Genomic DNA, 25,303 nt, shown 5'->3' on the forward strand with positions numbered 1-25,303 from the left:
GCACGAATGCGTTCATGATTGTGGAGAACAGAGGAAAACCTGGCTGCCATTCCTTAGACCTTATTCACCCTGGTTTTCTGAGTCAGGGTCTCTCACTGGCCTCAAACCTGGTAAGGATTGACTAGCCAGGGAGCCCCAGGGATCCTGCCTCTGTGTCCCCAACACTACTAGGCCTGCCTTCTTTCTAAACCTGTGATTAAATTCAGGTCTTTATGTTGCAAAGTAAGCAGTTTATCCAGAGAGCCATCTCCCCATCCCTGTGTTCTCCTAATTCACGAGTTTCTTGGTTGGCAGTCTCAAACACAGTCCAGCTGACATACCCAATTTCCAAGGTCTCTCCTCGAATCAGATGTAGCTTCCTGAAGAAAGAAAGTGACACCAGAGCATAGGAGCGACGGATCTTTAGGAACCCTGAGATTTCTTCAATGAGGCCAAGGTTAGCCTCTAGTTCAGCTGCCAGGTTGTCTATGAAAAGGAGGAAACGCCCATGAGTGTCTACAGAACTGTTTCACCCAGTGTGTGTGTGCGTGTGTGCGTGTGTGCGTGTGTGCGTGTGTGCGTGTGTGCGTGTGTGTGCGTATGTGTGTGTGCGTGTGTGTGCATGTGTGTGTGTGTGCTCATGTGTGTGTGTGGGGGCAAGTGTGCACATTCCTGCAAACCTGTTATCCCAGCACCTAGGATATGAAAGAAGGAGAATTAGGAGTTGGAAGCTATCTATGGCTAGGTAGTGAGTTTAAAGCAAACTCCAATACAGCATGCTTGCTTTTATTTTATTTCTATTTTTGAAACAAAGTCTCATGGAGCCCAAGTTTGCCTCAGATCTACTATTCACGTAAGGATAACTTTGAACTTCTGATCTTCCTGCCTCTCCATTCCCCCAGAGCTGTGACTTCACCAGTGTGCCACAGTAACAGTACTGAGAACTGAAATCCACAAATCCACAAGTGCTGGGTAAGACCTCTGCCTACCTTAGCACTACCCATAGTAAAGCTTTGGTTTGGCTTGGCTTGGTTTGGCTTGGCTTGGTTTGGCTTTACCTTGGGCCTTTCTTTATTTATCTCTTTGATATGGGGTCTCACGTAGTCTAGGCTGACTTCAAACTCACACTTGAACGTCTCCTACCTCCATTTCCTCAGTGCTGAGAGAGCAAGTGCATACCAGCAGACTCGGTGCACATTAGTAAGACTGGGTCCCGGGGGCTGTAGAGATGGCCCAGAATTAATTAATAGAATTTGTTGCTGTCACAGAGGACCAGGGTTCAGTTCCCACATCCACATGGCAACTCACAATCAACTCTAACTGCAGTTCCAGAGTATCACACACCCTCTTTTTCTGTGGCCACCACATATATACCGTGTATATACATATAACCAGGCACAACACTCTTACACATAAAATAGAGAGAATACAGATTCCTGCTGCAGATTGGAAAATAAGAATTTTAGGCAGAGGTAGAACCATAGCATTTTCATTTTGGACTTTGAGGCAACTCCTGGTAAGAGTCGCCTACTTAAGAGGGCCATGGACAGATGTGTCACTTTGTTTGCTTGTTATGTTGTTGTATTTCCTTAGACAAGGTTATGTCATCCAGGTTAGTCTGAACTTGCTAGATTAAAGCAGTCCTCCTGCCTCAGCATCCTGAATAGCTGAGACCACAGGACCGAAGTGAATATGCCCATGAAAGTTGAGGGGAATATTTGGGGTACCCTGAGCTATGCACTTCCCTGCTCACAGCTCATACATAGGAAGAGGGAGACCCTCCAAACAGTACTCACTGCCCCCTCGGATGTTGATAATCAGGCTGCCATTGATCACAGTGCAGCCTCGGAGCTCCTGGGCAGATGTCACGGAATCAATGGTCTTCTCGCCTTCGAGGATTTGGCAGACCTTAGGACAGGGTCCCAGACACGGGGTGCACATCAAGCTGAGAGTGGAGCAGAGATAAAGAGATCAATGAGAGGCCCGGGGTTCCCACACCCCATCATTGGGAAGACAGCATGCTTCACGGGAACCCAGTGGCAAACTTAGTCTATTACTCTAAAGTGGATGTGCTGACTCAGCACGTGATTGAGTTAGTGTTAACGGCCAACAGGATTTAGCCTAGAGTCATCTTGAGGGGGTCTCAGTTGAGGAATTGCCTTGATCAGACTGGCCCATGACTACGACTGTGGGGAGTTATCTACTGTTGACTGATTGGGGAGGGCCCACAGAGGGCGGCCATTTCCGTGGCAGGAGAGCCTAATCTACATGAGAAAGCTAACTGCACTGACATTGCTCTGACAGTGGATGTCAACCTGAGGATTGCTACCCCTTTGGTGTTCACATATTAGATCTCCTACTCATCAGGTATTATATATTATGACTCATAACAGTAGCAAAATTACAGTTGTGAAGTAGCAAAGAAATAATGTTACGGTTGCGCGCATGCACACACACACATACACACACATAGACACATACACACACACACACACACACACACGTTCACTCACACACACAAAATAAATAAATACGCAATGAAAGGTTTTCTTAAAAACATCAGACATACTGTTAGATGTTGGTAAGACGAGTACTGAGGAAAAGGAGAAAGTCCTGGGGTTTGCTGGCCAGCTAGCCTAGCCTAGTAGGTCAGGCTCGGGGCCGCTAGGAGATCCTGTCACAATAAAGGTAGGTGGAATTCTGAGAATAATATCTGAGGTTGTCCTCTGAGCTCCCTACCCCCACTCACACATAGCCGCACATGCACAAACTTGGACACACACACACATACACACACACACAGACACATACACACATACACACACACAGACACATACACACCTACACACACAGACACACACACACATACACACACATAAACACACACACACAGACACAAACACACACACATACACACACACACAGACACAAACACACACACACATACACACACAGACAGACACAAACACACACACACAGACACACAGACACACAGACACACACAGACACACAGACACACACACACACACACACACACACACACACACACGCACACAATTTCCTTTTCTGGTGTAAGAAACTTCCTTCATTTCCTGCACAGGGCAGATCTGACAGCAGCGCACCTCTCCAGTGCTGATAGGACAAGCACAGGCCACCATGCCCAGCTTTTCCCAAGGGTGATAGAAATCAAACCGAAGTCAACATCGCACCAGCTGAGTCATCGCCCTAGTCCCAAAGCGTTTGACTTGGAGTCTCATCCTGTAGGCATGGGTGACAGAATCACTGACCACATGATAGAACTCTATGTTCATAGGCATGTGTAGGTGTGTGTGTCTGTCTCTGTGTGTGTGGGGGCATGCGTGCATGCGTGTGTTGGGGGTACATACACACCTTTGTGGAGATCAGAGGTCAACTTTGGGTGTCATTCTTCAGGAGCCTTTTAGCTTGTTTTTGAGATAGAATCTCTCATTGGACCTGGAACTTGCCGTGTGGCCTGGGCTGGCTAGGCAGGGAGCTGCAGGGATCATCCTGGCTCCTCCTTCCCTGCACCGGGGTCATAAGTGCATGCCACCATGCCCAGGTTTCCAAAAAGTACATGTGTGCATGTCTGAACTCGGGTCTCTGTACTTGCCTGCTGTCGGAGCTAATTCCCCAGTTCCCCAGTCTCCAATCCTGACTCTTTGCCTGCCTCTCCTCTTCCTAAAGGACATAGAATATGAAAAGTCTCACCCATCGGATTACATAGTTGATCCCAAGTGGGTTTGGGGACATATGCACACATAGTTCCAACGTTTCAGTGATGAGATGGCTCATTAGGTAAAGGTGTTTACCCCTCAAGCCGAATTCAATCTTCAGGACCCATGTGGTGAAGGAAAAGAGCTCATTCACCTAAAGTTATCCTCAGAGCTCTACATGTTCGCTGTGGTTTCCTCTCCCATGAGTAAATACAGAAATAATAAAATACATCAAAAACTCCCAGCACTTAAAGGATCAGAACAGACAACATTGCAGACGTTGCACTTTTGAGGCCAGCCTTTCTACATAGGGAGAACCTGTCCCAAAAAGAACAACAAAGCCCCAAAGGAAACGAAAACCCGTAAGCAGCAGCGACCCAGGCTGTCCTCATGAATGCTCCTCCATGGAGCCGAGCATCCACCACAGATGCCTCCAGTGAGGTTGCTCAGTATGGCTGTGCCAGCATGAGTGCCTGATTACAAATTCCCAGCACCCAAAGTTTTTAAAAAGTTGAGTATGACACCAAGCCCTGTGAGGGGACAGAGACAGGGGCATCACTGGGGCCTGTGTACAGTGAGAGGCCTTAGATCAAAGCAACGGAGGAGAGTTATAGAGCAGGGCACTTGGCATCATCCTCTGGTCTCTGTACAGGCACAGACAGGAACACTGGTGTTATGTGCCCATGTGCACAGTAGCTCTGTGTGTTTATTTCAGTTCCGAGTCATTCTAGTGGAGCTCCTAAACTTACACTCAGAAGTGTGGGTGTTCTAGGGCTCTCTAAAGTATTGCTGATGTCAGAAATCAGGACAGTCTTGAAAGGTACTGAGTCTGGAATGTGTGATGTCTGATGCTGTGCAAACATCTGAGCTGGAAATACACAAGCCAAGGAAGGGAGAAGGACTTTGAATAATTAATCCTTCCTAACACACACACACACACACACACACACACACACACACACACACAATGGACTCAGGCATGTGAATCACAATTTTGTTTTGTCCTCCTTTATGATCTCTCCATTCACACCTTCAGTCCTGTAAAATCCTGCTCACCACATGTCCCTCCTCCTACTTCAGCTACATTCACTGGAGACTCCAGCTCTTGGTTCTGACCTGGTTCCTGCTGGGCCTTTCATTCCTGTCTCTTGAGACAATTCATTGCCCCCTCTTCCCATGATTCCAAATGCCTGGGACACCACCCCTAGGTTCGAACAGGATGTCCTTAACTCTTACTTCAAGGCCCTCTCAGCCTTTTCTCCCAGCCTTCCTCCACTGCTCTCTGCCACTGACTGGTCTGCTGAAACCTCTCAACAAGGCCATTCGTGGCGATGACACTTGCATAAGATCCGCAGAGAGACATAGAAACCAAGGGACAGAACCCAACAGAGGCAAAGCCAGACACCAGCCCCTAGAATCACCTCAATCACCATCTCAGACTCCTAGACAGCACACAAAATAACACTCCTTACCATGTGAATGGGGAAAGGAGCAAACAACATGGAAAGGCAGACCTATTAGAACAGGCTCTCAACCTTCCTAATGCTGCAACCCTTGATACGGTTCCTCGTGTCGTGATGAGCCCATAACGATAAAATTATTTCATTGCTACTTCATGACTGTAGTTTTCCTACAGTTGTGGATCATTTAAATATCTGATATTCAGGATATCTGTTATGACCCCCAAAGGGGGTTGTGACCCATGGGTTGGGAATGATAATAGAATAACGCCTGACTTTTTAATGGCAACTCAAAAGGCCAGAGGGGCCTAGACAGATAGTCTACAGATTCTAAAAGACCACAGACACCAGCCCAGAATACTATACCCCAAAAAACAATCAACCACAAGGGATGAGGAAAGACATTCCATGATAAAACTAGATTTAAGCAGTATCTATCGACAATCCAACCCCACAAGTACCGTGTGTGTGTGTGTGTGTGTGTGTGTGTCTGTGTGTGTGTGTGTGTGTGTGAAACCGTCAAACTCAAACAACAAAGAAAACACAAGGAATAAATAATACCAGAACAGCAAATGGGGGGGGGGTGGCCTACAATAAAACAGTGCCAATCAAAAACATTGCTCATTAACAATCCTCAGTGTAGCAGACCTCATTCCCAATCAAAAGACGCAGACTAACAGAATGGATTCAAAACTAGGATCCATCCTTCAGCTGCCTCCCAGAAACACACTTCCACATCAAGAATAGGCCTCAGGGTGAAGGGAGGGAAAAAGATATTCCAAGCAAATAGACTCAAGAAGCAAACTGGGGTAGCCATTTCAATATCTAAGGAAACAGACTTCAATCCAAAACTACTCAGAAGAGATAGGGAAAGATACTACGCACTCATGAAAGGAAAATCCAAGAGGCTACTGAGAGTCTTAACGTCTGTGCACCAAACACAAGAGTACCCAAGTTCATTAAAAACAAAACAAGCAAACAAAAAAGGAAAACACTACGACAATTTATATACATATTGACCTTCATGTGTTGATATTAGGATACTTCAATATCCACTTTCATCAATAAACAGGTCCTCCAGACAAAAACTAAACAGAGAAATGCTGGAGTTAACTGACATCGTAAGCTACATGGACCTAACAGATATTTACAGAACAGTTCACTGGGAACACAAAAGAATATTCTTCTTCCCAGCAAGTCATGGAATTTTCTCCAAAATTGACCACATACATGGACACAAAGCAAGTCTCAACAGACAAAAGGAAATTCAAATAACCCCTACATCCTACCTGACCACTAGGGATAAAGCCAGATATCAAAAACAACAGAAAGCTTGCGAATTCATAGAAACTGAACAAACCACTACTAAAAAGTGGGTCAGGGCAGAAATGAAAGACTTTCTATAATTAAATGAAAATGAAGGCACACACACAAACTTATGTGACACAATAAAGGCAGTACTAAGAGGTAAATTGACAGTTCTACAGTCCTACATTTAAAAAATAGAGAGATCATATTTTAAAAAATTACAGCAAACCAAAGCCTGGAATTAAAAAAAAAAGAAAAAAGAAAAAGAGAAAAGAAATCACACTCAATGTACTGGCTGGTTTTATGTGTCAACTTGACACAAGCTGAATTTATCACAGAGAAAGGAGCCTCAGTTGAGGAAATGCCTCCATGAGACCCAACTGTAAGGCATTTTCTCAACTAGTGATCAAGGTGGGAGTTGACCATTGTGGGTGGAGCTGACCCTGGACTGGTGGTCCTGGTTCTATAAGAGAGCAAGCTGAGCAAGCCAGGGGGAGCAAGCCAGTGAGTAACATCCCTCCATGGCCTCTGAATCAGCTCCTGCTTCCTGACCTGTGAGTTCCAGTCCTGACTTTCTTTGGTGATGTAGCAATGTGCAAGTGTGATCTGAATAAACCCTTTCCTCCCCAACTTGCTTCTTGGTCATGCGTGATGTTTGTGCAGGAATAGGAACCCTGACTAAGACACCCAAAAGGAGTAGAGAGCAAGAAATAATCAAACTCAGGGCTAAAATCAATAAAATAGAAACTAAACAATAGATTCAATGAGTCGCAAAGAGTTGGTTCTTTGAGAAAATCAAAATGATTGCAAGCTTTAGGGAAAAATCATAATTTAAATGAGTTAGAGAGGATCCAAATTAACCAAATTAGAGGCACAAAGGTGGACATAACTGCAAATACCAAGGAAATCCAGAGAATCATAAGCACATACTTTAAAAATCCATACTTCAAACTAGAAATGTAAAAGAAAATGACCATTTTTTCCATACATACCTCTTACCCAAGCTAAATGAAGACCAAATAACCAATTTAAATACACCTACAACCCTAGTGAAATAGAAAAAGCCATTAAAAGTCTCCCAAACTCTCTCCTACCCCCCCCACAAAAAAACAAACCGGGGCCAGCTGATTTTAGCAGAGAATTCTAGTAGATTTTGAAAGAAGAGTTAACCCCAATAGTCGTCAAATTATTCCATAATATTGATACAGAAGGAACAGTCCCCAGTTCTCCCATAGTAACATGGCCAGTTACTATGATACCTAAACCACACAGAGACCCCACCAAAAGAGAGAGAAAGAACTATAGATCGATTTCCCTTATGGACATAGAAGCACATATTCTCAATAAAATACTTGCAAACCGAATCTAAGAAGAAATGAAAAAGATTGTCCACCCAAATTAGACAGCTTCCATCCCAAATTTGCAAATATTATATATGGTCCAACATATGTAATCCACCATGTAAGCAAACTGAAAGGGAAAAAAATGACCACCTCGTTAGATGCAGAAAAGGTCTTTGAAAAATATTCAACACCCTTCAGGATAAAAGCTCTGGAGAGATTCGGGATACAAGGAACATATCTCAAAATAGCAAGTGTGATTTATAGCAAGCCCACAGCCAACATCAACCTAAATTGAGGGAAACTCAAAGCATATCCACTAAAACTAGCAACAAGGCAAGGACGTCCCTTCTCTCTATACCTATTCAATATAGCATTTGAAGTATTAGAGCAATAAGACAACTGAAGGAGCCCAAGGCTATACAAATGGGAGAGGAAGAAGTCAAAGTATCACTATTTGCAGATTATATGATAGTATATTTAAGTGAACCTAAGAATTCTACCTGGAAACTCCTAGAGCTGACAAACATTTAGCCTTTCTATATAATGACAAACAGACTGAGGGAAAAAAATCAGGGAAACAATGCTTTTTACAATAACAGAAAAATAAAATAAAATATCTTGGGGTGACTCTAACCAAGCAAGTGGAAGACTTGTACAATTAAAAACTTTGAGATACTGAAGAAAGAAATTGAAGAAGGTATCAGAAGATGCAAAGATCTCTCTGATGCTCATGGATCAGCAAAATTAATAAAGTGAAAATGTCCATCCTACCAAAAGCAATCTACTGAAAGATTCAACACAATCCCCTTTAAAATTCCAACACAATTCTTCACAGAAACTGAGAGAATAATGTTTAGATTCATATAGAAACACGCACACACGCACACACGCACACACACACACACACACACACACACACACACACACACCAGATAGTAAACTGATCTGGAATAATAAAAGAACTGGAGGTATCACTTTGAATAACACTACAGACTTACAGTAATTAAAACAGCATGGTATTGGCATAACAACAGACGCATTGATCAATGGACTGAACTGAAGACCCAGACATAAGTCCACAAAGCTATGGACACCTGACTTTTGACAATGAATCCACACATATACACTGGGGTGGGGGTATCAAACCAGATCCCTACATGTAGAAGAATGAAAATAGATCCACACTTATCACCTGTATAACTTGACTCCAACAGCCTCAACATAAAGCCCTGATGTGCTAGGAAAGAAAGTGGGGAGGAACCCTGAAGTCATTGGCAGAAGAAAAGACTTTCTGAACAGAACACTGATAAGTACAGGCACTAAGATCCACAACTGATAAGTCAGACCTCATGATTAATTAAAAACTTCTAAAAGGCAAAGGATGCCATCGTTTGGACAAAGCAGGAGCCTTACAGAATGGAAAAAGATTTTTATCAACTCCACATCCAATAATGGGCTAATATCCAATATATAAAAGGGGCACAAAAAAACAAAACAAAACAAAACAAAGAATAACTGCACATGAAGAACACAACAAGAACAGCTCAAAACGGAGAGCTCTTGAAAGATGCAACACGAACAGCTGAGAATCACTTGAAGAAATGTTCAGCGTCTTCGGTCACCAGGAAAATGCAAATCAAAGCTACTTTGAGGTTTCGGCTAACACCAGTCAGAGCAATGAAGATCAATAAAACAAATGGCAGCACATGCTGGCGAGGACGTGGAGGGAGGGGAACACTCCTCCACTTCAGGCACGACTGCAAACTCAGACAGCCACTGTAGACATCGGTGTGTCGGTTCCTCAGCGAGATGCTTCAGGATCCGACTCTGTCATCCCAAGGCGTGAACCCAAAGGGCACTTATTCTACTACAGAGTCACTTGCTCACCCACACTCATTACTGCTCTCTTCATAACAGCCAGCAATTGAAAACAGGCTAAATAACCATCGGTGAAGGAGTAGGTATGGAAAATGTGGTATATTTACACAGTGAAACTTTACTCAGCTGTTAAATAAATGAAATCAGGACGTCCACAGATAAATGGGTGGAACTAGAGAAAAATCGTCCCGAGTGCAATAACAGAGACCCAGAAAGACAAGCATGGTATGAACTCCGTTATACATGGATGCTAACTGTTAAGCCTTAGACAGAAATGGATGGCCACGGAGGTTAGGTGTAGAGAAGTAACTGGGTGGTAGGGGGATGGAATATATAATTATGAATCAGTGGGAGGGATAGAGATGGGGAGAAACTGGAACAGAAAGATTCAAGGGCAGAGAAAGGGAAGAGGAGGACAAAAGAGAGAATTCAGAGAGGAACAGCTAGTGCTGAGATATTGAAGGGGTCTATGGACACTTACCACCATGGACACTTCTTCAAATGCACACATAAACAAATCTTTAGGTTTCCTTATTTGGAATCTTTAGATCTTCTTATTTACAATTATGAAATAAGAAGGGGACAAAGATCCACCTATACATTTGTAGCTGTCAAGTGAAGAAGCCTCTGGGGACAGGAATAGGTTACTTCCAATCGAGATGTTAGCAAAGAAAGGGGCCGTCGAACCCCCCCAGAACTCAGGATATTGCCAATGAGGCTCTCAGCTGCTCTCCGCAAACTGATGTAAGGCCCTATTGTTGAAGACACCAGCACTGTTTCTCACTGAACATGGAGACGTTCACTGGTGCCTGCTCTGAGCCTTAATTCTTACTCACTGTCGATCGTGGCACTGGAAGGTACTCTGCGTGCTGCCAGAGCAGAACGGTAACTACCAGCCAGCCGCTTTGATCTCCGAGTGACCTGCCTGCGTGACACCTCTGTGCAATGGTGGCATCAACGTTGTGGAGCAACCAACCACGATGTGCTTAGATTCAAGGCCCATTCCATGAAATGAGACCCAGGCCTGATACTGTTAAGGTGGCCAAGAACGTAAGAATAGATAGGCTACGGACCCACAGGAAAACCAACACTATTGTCTTGCTGATGGAATAGAGCAATAAAATGACTCTTAAAGACCTCTGTCATACTCATAGGTCAGTGTCTCCCTCAGCCATCATCAGAGGAGCTTCCTCCTACAGAAGTTGGGAAGAAAGACAGAAACCCAGAACTGGACAATGTGCAGAGTCATTGCTGTGGTTTTGGTGCGCATTGAAAAATGGCTACTATTTAAAGTCAACGTCTTTTTAGTCCTTAGAATGGATATGTGTGTGCACCCATATGGAGGCCCAGAGATGATGCTGGATATCTTCAACTATTCTCTATCATACATGTGTGTTATGTATATACATATAGACAGAGAGAGAGAGAGAGAGAGAGAGAGAGAGAGAGAGAGAGAGATTTGTAGGGTGTGTGTGTGTGTGTGACTGTGTGTGTGTGTGTGAGAGAGAGAGACTGTGTGTGTGTGTATGGGTGTGTGTGTGTGTGTGTGTCTGTGAGAAAGAGAGAGAGACAGAGACAGAGAGACAGTGAGATTTGTAGTATGTGTGTGTGAAAGAGAGACTGTGTGTGTCTGTGTGTGTGTGTGTGTGTGAGAGAGAGAGAGAGAGAGAGAGAGAGAGAGAGAGAGATTTGAAGGGGATGTGTGTATGACTCTGTGTGTGTGTGATTGTGTGACTGTGTGTGTGTGTGTGTGTGTGTGTGAGAGAGAGAGAGAGAGAGATTTGAAGGGTGTGTGTGTATGACTCTGTGTGTGTGGGGGTGTGTGTGGGTGTGTGTGTGTGTGTGTGTGTATGTAACTGTGTGGTTATATACACACCACAGTGTATAGTATGAAGATCAGAGTATGACTTTGGGAGTCAGTGTTCTCCTTCTGTGGGTCCTAAGGTTTCAAACTCGGAATGTTAGGCTTGGTGGTAAGCACCTTTACCTGCTAAGCCATCTTGCCAAGCCTCCATCTCATATACCGAGGTAGGGTTCCCTCACTCGAACTCAGAGCTCATCAATGTAGCTAAGGTAGACAGCCAACCTGCTCTGGGAATCCCTGTCTCCACCTTCTAAGGTTGGGAATTCAAATGGGCCAACACACAGATAGGCCTTTACACGGGTTCTAAGGACCCGAATTCGTGCTTTCTCTGGTGGGTCATCTCTCCAGCCCTGAAGGCAATGACCTTTAGACAAAGGTATCAGTCCCGGGTCATTCTTAAAAACTGAAATGGGTAAACAGGATGGTATTTCCTTCTCCAATCTTCCTGTTAAACCTCCTTCTGCCCTCGAAATGAAAAACATTTTAGCAGTCCTATTCAACATGCAGACTGATTTATAGAGGTCTATTTGGGCCAACGGTCCTTGCTGTTTTGTTTCTTTGGCTTTTTTTTAAATAACGAGCAAAACAAAACATACTGTACTTTCAGGTTTCATAAACACTAAAAAAAGGTTCACGGGAGCTAAAATAAAGATTGTTTTCCTTCTTGCCCTTTCTACCCAGGGAAATAAAATTTCCCACCAAAATCAAAACACTCTTTTGCTCGCTTACTTGGCTGGTGCCCAAGTCTGAGAGGAAGAATTTTGACGTCAGCAGGTCAGCTCAAGGCCTCGCAATGTGCGTCTGTTTCTGATTTGGTTTTCTGTTCTTTGCTGGACACCCCCCCACCCCTCCCTTTTCTTAAACCCTAAAACAAAAAACAAGAAAGAAATTTAAAAATCAGCAACAACTTGGTGAAGGTCCCAGACACTAAAATATCTCATCAGAAGTTAAGGCCCTGAACAGAGCACCTGGGTCGTATACACACACACACAGCCTGACTCACACACCGCCAAGGAGAGAGGAAACCCTGTTTCTCACCCAAGCGAGAAATGGCTTGATGGTGCTGATTTTGGAAGAACAGCCAAGCCCTGGGAATAGTGTAGGTGTAAGTCCTCCCCTCCTTAAGACAGCATGGCTGAGCTTGTGTCAGGGTCAGGTGGGGTAGGATATGAACTACATAGCTACTTTCCTATAACATGATTCAGTGAGCCGAGGAGGAGGAGGCAGGTGAAATGGAAGAATCCTACCTTCAGCTCACTGGGTGCTGAAGAAATGAGATATTCAGGCGAGGAAACATTTCCTTCCCTTCTGATCAAGTCCATCATCAAAGCCCAGGATACAAACAATATTAAAAAAAACACAAAATGCTACTGAGAGCATGTAGATCCCTCAGCTGGTAAAACACATGCTGTGTGAACATGAGGCCTGGGTTTGCTTGCCCAGCACCACATAAAAACGCAGGACTGAAGTCGCCTGTGATCCCAGCTCAGGGGAGGCAGACACAGGAGGATCCCAAGCTCTGGATCTAGTGAGAGACTTTTCTCGGAAAACAAAGTGAGGGTTGGGGACATGGCTCAGTGGTCAAGAGAGCTTGCTGCTCTTCCAGAGAACCTGAGTTCCATTCCCAGCACCCATGTGGAAGCTTATGTTCACCTGAACTTCAGCTTAAGAGGATATGAGGCACTCTACTGGCCTCCCTAGACACCTCCGTGTACATAAAACACTGTACATACATACCTACACATATATAAGAAAAAATTTTAAAAAACTAAATAAAGTAGAGAGCGATTGAGGAAAACATCCAATATCAACCACTGGTCTACACACACACACACACACACACACACACCTGCACACACACATACACACATACATACCCGCACACACACACACACATACGTCCACACAGATGAAGACACACATACACCTGTACTCACCTGAAACATGTGCCCAAACACACAAACAAATATGCACACACAAGTGCTCATTTGCATACATGTGTGTTCATATAAGTAAACACAAACACACACACATGCCCACCTTCACATACATGAACGAACACACACATATGCACATCCACCTTCATACACATGTGTACACACATAATGCATAAACACATACAAAGGTGTGCACACATCTACCTGCACACCACACAGGTGCCCAGGCACATACCCACTTTGTGTATTACACGTGTACATGCACACATGCACACATGCACCCATCTGCACATACACATGGCCCATACACATCAGCACATACAGAATTTTGAAAATGTAAGTGGTAGCTATCAACGGCAAGCCCATTCTTACCCAGCATACTCTGGTTTAGCATAGGAACTTTTTTTTTCTTGTGCAGGGAAGGTGGGGGTGACGGGGAGTATTTCTTTCTGACTTTTTGGCTTGGTTTGGTTTTTTTGAGACAGGACCTCATGCAGCTCAGGCTGGCTTTGAACTCACTGTGTAGCCAAGGATGACTCTTGCCTTCTGATTTCCTGCCTCTACCTTCCAAAGGCTAGGACCATGTGCCACTAGCCCTGATACATTTGATGCTAGGGAATACATCTAGCAAAAGAGTTACATCTTCAGCCTCTTTAACAGCTATTTAACCTTATCGACAGCTTCCAACTCCTTCCCCAGACCCTTGTCCTGACTCACTTGCTGGAATTCATGGTATAGCCAGACGGGCACTCGGGGATGCACTTGTTGTTGTGAATGACGTATTGGTGACAGCCAGGCTTCCGAGAGTTCCTGCATTTGTAGTGAAGGTCTTGGCAGAAGCTGAAGTTTACACAGCGCCAATCCTGGAAGTGATAGTAGGGTGGTGGGCAGGTCTCCACACACTGACCATCCAGGTAGAAGTTTCGACAGGCCACACACTTGGTAGGGTCATCGGGTTCTGAACAGTTGCCCAGGCACTCCTTGTGACAGCACAGGCCTTCAGCTGTGCAGCCATGTGACTTACAGATGGTTGGGCAAACTAGAGACAAGAAGGAAAAACAAAACACCTGGTCAAGAACTCTGTCCAATCTCTGTCTGCACAAACGGCCAAACAAAATAGTAACAATAAAAGCCACACTTAAACAGCTCTTGACATGTGCCTGACTGGTCTGTGAGAAAAGGACAGTAACCCCCGCCAACCCCCCAAAGCAGCTCCACAGTTGGCAAAAATTAACCAACCACCTGAGGAAGAGAGGGCAAGAGACCTGACTCACAGGATTTGTCAGTTACCACCATCAACTTCAGGCTACTGACAGGAAGCCAAGGAACCAAGTCCTTGGCAGGAGACACAATGTAGCACACTATTAAATACTGTTTTATATAGTCTATACAGTCCATGTCTACAATAGATACAGTAGCAGGCAATAACTTCAAGAGCAGGCATACTTTTTTCATGCTATGCCTAAGGGTTGGAGGGATGGCCTAATAGTAGCCAGCACTTGTTGTCTTGCAAAGGACTTGAGCTCAGTCCCCAGCACCCACAACGAGCAAATGGCTCACTCTTAACTCCAGCTCCAGGGGAACCAATGCCCTCTTCTGGGCCTTGCAGGCACCTGTTCATGTTTTTATACGCACACATGTAAGTAAAAATGTTCTGAAAATGCCACAGCACAGCTAAAAGGTGGTTATTATTTATTTTAAATGTGATTTGTTTTAATTATAGGTTTATATCATTTTATTTATTGGCTTAATTACTTACCCGTTTGTTTATATATACTCCATTGTTGGGGATGGAATCTAGAACTTGCAAATGTTAGGCCTGGTTTTTACCAGTGAGCTCTACCTCAGGCCTCATTGGTGGATTCTAGGTAGGCCCTCTACAACTGACCCATGCCACACAACACCTCACTGGGAGCTTCTAGGCAAGGGCTCTACCGCTCAGATATACCCTCTGCCCTTACATGTATTTTATTTGCAGACAAGTTCTCATTAAGTTATGCAGGCTCTCTTTGAATTCACTCTGAAACCTAAGTTAGCCTTGCACTCGACATCCTCCTGCCTCAGCCTATCACAAGTTCACAGGATCTGCAACCACTCCATGCTCTGTCGAAACTTGAGTGATGGATCCTGACCCTGAAGAAGGAGGATGCCCTCCAGGTGGGGGGCAGAGCTTGTGCCTCAACTTTTGGCTAGAGAGGCTTTTTTGTTTGATGTCACTGAATTTGTCCTATCCCATTATCTCATTGGTCAACACTTCCCCTCAGGAGACACAGGCATATGTGTGGAGGTTTGTCACCATTGTCAGAGCACAACCTAGGTCAGTCCTCACCTTCTGTCTTGTCTGAGACAAGGTCTCTATTGTTTGCTACTGTGAGAATACAGACTTGTGCGACCGAGGCCAGCTTTGCATGGGGTCTGGTCTCAGGTTGTGACATTTGTGTAGCAAATAGCTCGATACCGTGCACCATCTCTCCAGCCACTTCCTACTCATCTCTCCTCTTCAGTCCTTCACTTCCCAGCTTGCCTGTGAGTATCTGTGGCTTTTATGGCTGTGTGTGGTCCTCGGCCATGTGTCTGATCTGCCCTGTAAGGTTGCCTCTCTCTTTTAACTTGTATACTCTGGAGCAGGACTGAACGGTCAGGAACCAGATTTCTCCCAAATTCTCAAGTGTAACTCTCTCAGTACCAAGTGGGTCCTAGTCTACTATCCAGTTCCACATACTGACAGCAACACTCTCCAAGTCAACCCTCTACCACGACAGAAATACAGCTGTTCAATGTGTAGTCATGAACAAGACACTGGGTTTGAAGCATCCCCAAAAATGGGTGTGACGTGTACTTCTGTCATCCCAGAACTCAAGAGGTAGAGACAGGAAAATCAGGAGTTCAATACTGAAGGTGGAGAGAAATTGAAGAACATACCTGATATCAACTTAGGCAGAGAGAGAGAGAGAGAGAGAGAGAGAGAGAGAGAGAGAGAGAGAGAGAGAGGGGTGAGGGGGGAAGGGAAGAGAGGGGACGGGGGGGGGAGGAGGGAGAGGTGCATATTTACCACACATGCATATGTATGCAATTTTAATGCACTAGTTAATTAATAATAACATTTGTCTGGCTGTGTAGCCATCCCCATCAACCATCCGCAGAATGTCATCATTTTCCCAAACTGAAACTCTCTGTTCATGACTCTCACAGCCCCTCCATAGGCCCACAACCCCTTTCTGCTTTCTGTCTCTGCTAGGGACATTGGATGAGTGGAATCCTTTATCGTGTTCTCCAAATTTATCCACATGATGTCATGCATCAGAGATTCCTTCGATTTATTTTTAGGGCTGAATAATATTCAGGGGTGGATCATCGTCACTGACCCATTCACTTAAATGTGGCCACTTAGACCGTCGATATCTTTGGGGTATTATAGATCATGCCTCTATGGACATGGGAGTACAAATATCTGAGTCCCGTTTTCATTCTTCCATGCATATACTCATACGTGGGATTGTTGAATGGTGAGTACATGCCCTGGGCATGAGTCTGGAGAGACGGGGTCTCTCACTGAACCTAGACCTAGACTGGCAACCAGTAAGCCCCAAAGATCCTCCTGTCTCTGCCCCCACCCCTCTGATAGTACACGTATGTGCATGACTGTACCCTGCTTCTTCCATAGATGCTGAGGATCTGAGCTCAGTTCTTCATGCTTGCACATTAACTACTCTTACCCAGCCTCCTTCCAAACCCCAACTACACTAATTTTTCCAGTGAGCCACCATACTGTTTTTCTCCAGCCACTGACTCATTACATTCCCAACAACCATTCATTAAGACTGTGATTTCTCCTGAGGAGCCAAGTGTTTGTGGTTCAATCCCATTCACTACAACTTCAACTTCAATTGTAATTACTACAGACCCTCAACTCTGCTTTGGACAGGGCATATTTGGAGACTGTTTTTGTTAGGGTTTTATTGCTGTGAACAGACACCATGACCACATATATTCTTCTCCATTGAAACCTCTTAGGCCAGAAGGCCTACACAGTTCAAATCACCCTCAGCACCACCAACTTCCTACTAGGATGGCCCATTAAGCCCCACTTAAAGTATCCCATGGTGTTCCAAATCAAAAGTCCCAACATCCACATTCTTCCAAACAAAAACTTGGTCAAGCCTATCAGAGCAATACGCCAGTCCCTGGTACCAGCTTCTGTCTTAGTTAGGGTTTTACTGTTGTGAACAGATACCATGACCAACTCAATTCTTATAAGGACAGCATTTAATTGGAGCTGGCTTACAGGTTCAGAGGTCCAGTCCACTATCATGAAGGTGGGAGCATGGCAGTGCCCACACATGGCACAGGAAGAACTGAGAGTTGAACATCTTGTTCTGAAGGCAAACAAGAGAAGACTGGTTTCCGGGCAGCTAGGACAAGAGTCTTAAAGCCCAGGCCCAGTGAATTACTTCCTCTAACAAGGCCACACCCACTCTGACAAGGCCACACCTCCAAATAGAGCCACTCCCTGGGCCAAGAGTATTCAAACTACCACAGAGACTAAACATCTTAGGAGCTGAGGAAATGGCCGTCCTCCTTGAAGACCCTACAGCCCTACAGACCCTCTCTCTCCCCTTCCCCAGCACTGAGACTACAATCACACTGCCATCTGGGAACCCAAGGCTCCATGCAAACAACTCTCTATCCGTGAAGCCACACCCTCTCGTGAAGCCACACCCTCTTCCAGTCTATCTTTTTCTCCTTATAGGCACCAACAACAAACTGAAGTACAATTCCGCCACCGTACAACCAAGGATCTTAGGTATAGATCACGAGTGAGGGTTATATACAGGAGTGACTCAAGAAGCCATATCACAGGCTTCATCGCCTCACAGATTACCACTTCTCTAGAGCTGCATGGATAGAGGACTCCCTTCATTACCTTCAGCCCTCTATACACCCTAGTGTAAAGACCACGAGGCCCTGGAGGGAGCAGTGGGGGGTTGGGGGTGGGGGTGGGGGTCGGTCAGTAATCCACCCTACGGGTCCTCCTACGAAGGGACATCAACAGTCAGCAGGCCTTACTGAGGCCTGTAGTGGTGAGGGGAACAGTTTATGTCCGGTAGCCACATCTGCGCTGATGAAGTTGGCCTGTTATGCTCAGAGAATAGCATCCTGCAACAGCCCCCGCCCCATCCCCTTTCCTGCGATTATGAGTCCAGGGAGACAGAAGGCAAAGCTGAGCCAACAACGTTATCATCATTAGGAAGATCTGAGGGCTGAAACTAAATAGGAGGAAGCAATAATTAAAGCAGCCAGTTATCTAAGGCTCGCAAGAGCACGGGCTCTCCTGTGCAATGCAGGGAAAGACAGGAAGGAGCCCATTTCCTGGGTTGGGGCTGCAGCTAAGGGTCAGCCTTTTTCATTCACAAGAAGCCTCATCAAAGCCCTAATAAACACTTCCCAAACACATAAGGTCTCCAGCCTACAAAACGCTAAAAGCGGCCAATGATTGCAAACAGAGCCAGGGGCGGACAGCCAGGCACTTCAATCTTGGGCTTTGCACTGTAGGATTCCATTTATAGGACATCCAGGAAGAAGGAAAGAAAACATCGTGACAAGGGAGACACAGCCCTCTGGCCACCTACATCTGGCCTTTTGGAGGAGCAGGCTGCAAAGGCACCAGGCAAGGGGGGGGGGTGTCTTATGGGAGGGGGTGTGACTTTTAAATTCTATTTATTCATATATATGGGGGGGGGGTGCACCTGCAGAAACCAGAGGGAGAAGTCTGGAAGATTTCTTTTCATCTTTTAATATTTATTTGTTGAAAATGTCATAACAGTATACACTGCATCTTGATCATACTTACCCTCTAATGGCCCCACTAACTCCCCTTTGGATTCCCACATCCTATACATCTCAACGTCAGGTCCTCTATTTTAAATTTATGATTTATTTATTAACCCATTAAAGTTCTTCCTTTTTTTTTCCATACAAAGCTCTCAAAAATCTTTACCCTGGAGTAGCTCCAGTGAAATTTCAAGATTCAAGAATACTTAAGCAGTTATCCCACAGGTTCTTTGAAACTTTTACTTTTTGCCTAAGGATCTCATTCTCTTTTTATTTACTTATTTACATCCGAAATGCTGCCTCCTCCCAGTCCCCCCCCTCACGAGTCTCTGCCCCATGCCCCTCCCCTTTGACTCTGAGAGGGTGGGGCCCCTTGGGTATCCTCCCGCCCTGAGGCATCAATTCTCTGTAGGAGTGGGCACATCCTCTCCCACTGAGGCCAGACAAGGCAGCCCTCTGCTACCTATGTGGCCTGGGTCCAGCAGCCCGTGTATGAATGCTCTTTGGTTGGTGGCTCGGTCTCTGAGAGCTTCCAGGGGTCCAGGTTAGTTGACACTGTTGGTCTTCCTGTGGAGCTCCTATCCCCCTCAGAAGGTCTCCTTCTTTGAAACGAGCACTGAACCTGGACCTAGGTTGGAAGCCAATAAACACCAGGGGCACTCCTGTGCCCATGTCCTGCAGCACCAGGGTTACAAGCTGGCATATGGCCACCCATGCTTTTCTATAAGTGGTAGGGTCAAATTGAGATCTCAGGCTTCTGCTTTTACCCACTGAACCATCTCTCCAGCCTCCAATCCCCGTCTTGTCTTTCTTACTTTCTTTCTTTCTTTCTTTCTTTCTTTCCATCTCTCTCTTCTTTCTTTCTGTCTGTCTGTCTCTCTCTTCTTTCTTCCTTTCTGTCTGTCTGTCTCTCTCTCTTCTTTCTTTCTGTCTGTCTCTCTCTCTTCTTTCTTTCTTTTTTCTTTCTCTTTCTTTCTTTCTTTCTTTCTGTCTGTCTCTCTCTTCTTTCTTTCTGTCTGTCTGTCTCTCTCTCTTCTTTCTGTCTGTCTGTCTGTCTCTCTCTCTTCTTTCTTTCTTTCTCTTTTTCTTTCTTTCTTTCTCTTTCTTTCTGTGTTAGGAACTACACCACAGGCTTGTGCCAGTGCTGGTGGGAACAGGGTAGCCTGGGACAGGACAGCTGGGGAACAGGGTGGTCTTGAGAAGTTGGCAGCGAAGTGCTGAGTGACAGTTATAAAGTTGCAAGTCACAGCAGCATGATCACAGATAACACTAGTGGCTGTCTACTTGGAAAAGCTATAAGACAGGAATAATAAAGGGGGAAATGAATCGGGACTAATAAGCCCACCCCTACCCAAGCAGGATATGCAGGCATCAGAACATCAGATGGAACAGAGGAGGCCTGCTGTCCTGCTGTCCTGCTGTCCTGCTGTCCCAGCACTGGTAGGATAAGGAAGGCCTGCCTCAGCTACAGGTCCAGCCCAGTCCACATAAAAACCTGTCTTGAAAACAAAAACGAGAGAGAGAGAGAGAGAGAGAGAGAGAGAGAGAGAAGTTTTATGAAGGTTCTTTTGCGATCGCTACTCTTAGCTCTATAAGTTCAGCACAGGAGCCATAAGCTGCCCTTCAATAATGGCTGTCTTCTTCGACGCACCATTTAATAAACTGTTCTCATGTCATGCAACAAACGTGAACCAAGCACACAGCATGCTAGGTGTTGACATACATCTGAGGAAAGAAAAGTGCCTTCCTCATACTGAGCAAGGATGGGCCACAGGTAGTAAAGCAATGCCACTCTTGACCTCTAGAACCAAGGTTCAGCTCTGATCTCCCATTGACCTACACCCACTTCTGCAGGGCACAGGCTTGAGGCGGGGAGGTTGAGAATCTCTTACTGGCAGAGAACTTAGCATACGGGGCCCGGGGCTCCGTGGCCGTGCAATCTCAGCACTCTGGAGGCTGAAGCAGGAAGATGAAGAGCAGCTTTGGCTACAAAGCAAATTGGAAGCCAGCATGGGCTACGTGAGATGGTATCATAAAACACGGGACAGGAGGAGAGGAGAAGAGGAGGAGAGGGATAGAAAACAGCAAGAGAAAGGAAGCAAAAGAGAAGGACAGAGGAGGAAAGAACAGGAGGATGAAGAAGAGAAAGGGGGTAAAAAGGAGAAGAAAGGGGGAGCAGTTGAGGGGAAGAAGGGAGATGGGGAAGAAGGAGGAGAACAAGAAAGTTTCAGAGTGCAAGCGAGTAGAACGTGCTAGTCAGGTCTGTTTGTTTCTGTCACCTGGACACAAGCAAAGATCATCTGGGAAGAGGGAACCTCAACTAAGAAAAATGTCTCCTCCTGATTGGCCCATAAGCAAGCCAACAAGGATTGAAATGAGAGATCCTGGGCACCACGAGCACTGCCAACCCCGAGCAGGTAGTCCTGGGGATAGGAAAGCAAGTTGAATAAGCCAGTCATCAGCACTCCTCCATGGTCTCTGCTTCAGTTCCTGCCTCCAGTTCCTGCCTTGACTTGGAAGGAGGAGGTGAGATAAACCCTTCCCTCCCCTAGTTGCTTGTGATCGTGGTGTCTATCCCAGCAACAGAAACCAAACTAATGAAAAGAGTCTATCTTGTTGCATGAATTCTTTTCCTGTGTGCATCCAGTCAGCACTGTTTCAAACAGCCGGGCAGTGGTGGCGCGTGCCTTTAATTCCAGCATTCAGGAGACAGAGATAGTTAGGTCTCTGTAAGTTTGAGGGCACCGCGGTCTACAGAGTGAGTTCCAGGACAGTCAGGGTTACACAGAAAAACCCTGTCTTGAGAAACACCCCCCTTCTCCAAAAGAATTTATTTTCCCAAATAGTCTTACCAGTAACATCTGGATAGCCCAGCACTGGCCTCCAAGTAGGATGTATAGGGAAGGCATGGCATCTACATATTTTCTTTCCCAACAATAACAATTTGCCTTAGAGACAATGTCACTGTTGTAATAAGAAAAAGAAAGAAAGAAAAATGACCACTGAGAGGGCTTAGCCAATAAGGGGCTTGCTGCCAAGCCTGACAACCCCTGAAACCCACACGATGGAGGGACTGAACTGGCCTGACTCTCAAAAGTTGTCCTCTGACCTCCACGAGCTCTCTCCGGCACATGCGTGCTCTGCCAACACAAACAAGTGTGATAAAAAAAAAATAGCTAAAGAGTTGTACAGATACAAAGAAACTAAAGTGTAACTTAGATCAGGAGAAAAAGAAAACACACAAAAAGAGACCACTGTGGCAGGCAGTAGGATTTCAATGTCTTAGTTTACGTTGTAGGGAGGCAGGGGCAGAGCAGCCCTATGGAGTCTGTCTGCCCTCTCATCATGTGGGTTAGGTTCTCAGACTCCGATGACCAACAACACCTTTACCTCCTGAGCTGCTTCACCAGCTCCAGATGATGATATTTTTGCAAGTGAACTGACGTACTCTATTAGTGTTAATTTCCTAGTTCTGACCATTGTACTATCATTGTGTAAGGAATTTTCTTGTTAGGAAACACACTGAAGGAGTGAGGGGTATGGTCTTTGTTATAAACACCAAGACACAGAAAAACATCTATTAAAAAAAAAAAAAACAGTAAAAATGGCAGCAACTCACTCACAGTCATCCAATTCCTACAACTTTTCTTTTAACAAAACTGCAAGGAAGCTAAGTGGCAGAGGCACTCCTGCCAAACCAACTTCTCAAGTCTTCATCTGACCTACACACACACACACACACACACACACACACCACACACCACACACACCACACACACCACACACACACACCACACACACACCACACACACCACACACACCACACACACCACACACACACACCACACACACACCACACACCACACCACACACACACCACACCACACACACACCACACACACCACACACACCACACACCACACACACCACACACACCACACACACACACCACACACACACCACACACACACACCACACACACACCACACACACCACACACACACCACACACACACACCACACACACACCACACACACACACACACACACACACACACACACACACACACACACACACCCCGCTTTGCTTCAGGTGTTACTGGTAAGTTTTAAACCCTTTGTGCTTTTCTTGACAAACTACATATGTGAAACAAAACACCAAAAAGCAAAAAAGCCCAAAAAACAAAAACAAAATTTTAATGTCTCCATACCACTACACACACTTTATGACATTTCTTTCCAAAACCTGATGTTAAACAAACGAGAGAGAGAGAGAGAGAGAGAGAGAGAGAGAGAGAGAGAGAGAGAGAAACCAAACATCATTGCTTTTCAGAAATTTCCAAATAGGAACAGTTGTGTCATTTGGCTGAGAGCTTCTCAACTCTGCCACCCTGAAGGTTAGTTTTAGAAACTCCTTTTTGGTTTCTACTCCAAGCCTTTCTCTCTCTTGCTGGGCCCGTGACCTCTGATGTTCAAGTCGCCCACCCCACCCCACCCCACCCCCGCCCCAAGCCAAATTCCTCCCCTTCGGAATCTAGGAACTGAGGTAAGGACCCTGAATTTTGACAGTTTGTGGTCAGCAGCAAACCCTCATGAGCTTGTATCCGTTCTTGAACTGGAAGGTGACCCTTTTCTATACCAGGACAATAGGACCATGATAGGCGCACGCGCGCTAGAGACAGCTTCGGTTCTCGATGCAAGTCTTAGCGGACTGCAGGACGCTGGTAGAAGACCAGGAATATGGAAAAGTGAGAGGAGAGGTGGGAGGAGGGGAAGGGAGAGGGAGGCGCAGGGGGGGGGAGAGGGGGAGGGAGGGAGGGGGGGAGGGAGGGAGGGAGAGAGAGAGAGAGAGAGAGAGAGAGAGAGAGAGAGAGAGAGAGAGAGAGAGAGAATGCATGCAGCCAGCACCGAAGTTCTGTACCTACAACGTGCCCCAAGAGGGAATATGCAAATAAAGGGAAATAAAGGGTGCGGCCTGGCTGCTCCGAGCCCCACCTACCGAGAGGCTCTGTGACTGAGCAACACAAAAGCGTGCCTCACTCCGCTCCGCTGGATTCCAGGTCGGGTGGTGGCGGCCGCAGCGCCGCCCTCCCGCTCAGCCAATGGGCGGGCGTGCTGCGGGGTACTGGCTCCGCCACCCCGAGTGCGCGGGGCTCTGGGCTCCCTATTCTTCAGCTGGGACAGCCACCGGGGTCTGGGACACCCCAGAGAGCCTCTCCTAGGTGCAGACCTTACGGGATCGCCCTGGAAGGCACGAGATTTTGCAAACTTAACGTTTTGCAAAAAGGCGACGCTAGGAATGCAGAGTGCGAGGCGTATTCCTTGGGTGGTGCGGGGCGCTGGGCATGTGTCCAAAGGAGATCTGGTCACCACGTGGCAAAAGCCCGGGACACCCTGGCCCCAGGCCTCAACTGGAGAGATGCCCAGAGAAGGGCAGCGGCTCAACCGGATCACACAGCAGGATCCTCTTTGTGGATGGCAAGTGAACAAGAAGCTACAATGTCTTCACCTGCTGAAAGCCCAGAAAACCAACAAACACGGGCATTGATGCATTCTTTAAATAAACTGTCTGGAGGCTGGAGATAGAGCTCAGTGGGCACGCAGGAAGCTCTGAGTTCTAAGGCCAAGACTAGAGGGTGTTTTTGCATCAAGGTTCTTTGATTTAAGACTGCACACTTGCTCGATCCACGCTTGTTTTCTTGATTCCAGGACACTAAAGAGGAGCGAAGGGAAGTTGTGCAATTAACAGATCCCTCAGTCGTTAGTGTGTGTGTGCGCACGCACGCATGTGTTGTGGGTGGAACCCCAGGGGATATGGATATATAGATAGATAGATATAGACCACACACACACACACACACACACACACACACACACACACTGTGTGCGTCCCGCATATTCCATTTACTGTATATAGTTGATACGATCTTACCATTGTTAAAATAACTTCCCCCTTTAGAGGTGGGAAA

The 25,303-nt window shown here is 45.9% G+C and overlaps 1 protein-coding gene and 1 long non-coding RNA gene across 5 annotated transcripts in view; both read right to left on the minus strand.

Moving 5' to 3' along the window:
• Positions 1-25,303, minus strand: part of Insr (insulin receptor) — a 138,141-nt gene that overhangs the window by 50,082 nt on the left and 62,756 nt on the right. For all 4 annotated transcript variants that reach the window (XM_063271068.1, XM_039089097.2, XM_039089096.2 and 1 more), the window contains exons 3-5: positions 14,221-14,542; positions 1,776-1,924; positions 321-465 (exon numbers count right to left, since the gene is read on the minus strand). In XM_063271068.1, the coding sequence (XP_063127138.1) occupies positions 321-465; positions 1,776-1,924; positions 14,221-14,542 (616 nt within the window). The remainder of the gene's footprint in view (positions 1-320; positions 466-1,775; positions 1,925-14,220; positions 14,543-25,303) is intronic.
• LOC134481143 (uncharacterized) lies at positions 19,421-23,121 on the minus strand. Its single transcript, XR_010056435.1, has 2 exons — positions 20,687-23,121; positions 19,421-19,963 (listed from the first exon to the last, which is right to left on the minus strand). It is a non-coding gene; the product is annotated as an uncharacterized LOC134481143 (long non-coding RNA).

Source organism: Rattus norvegicus, chromosome 12 (genome assembly GCF_036323735.1).
Source record: "Rattus norvegicus strain BN/NHsdMcwi chromosome 12, GRCr8, whole genome shotgun sequence".
In the NCBI taxonomy this organism is placed as follows: Eukaryota; Metazoa; Chordata; class Mammalia; order Rodentia; family Muridae; genus Rattus; species Rattus norvegicus.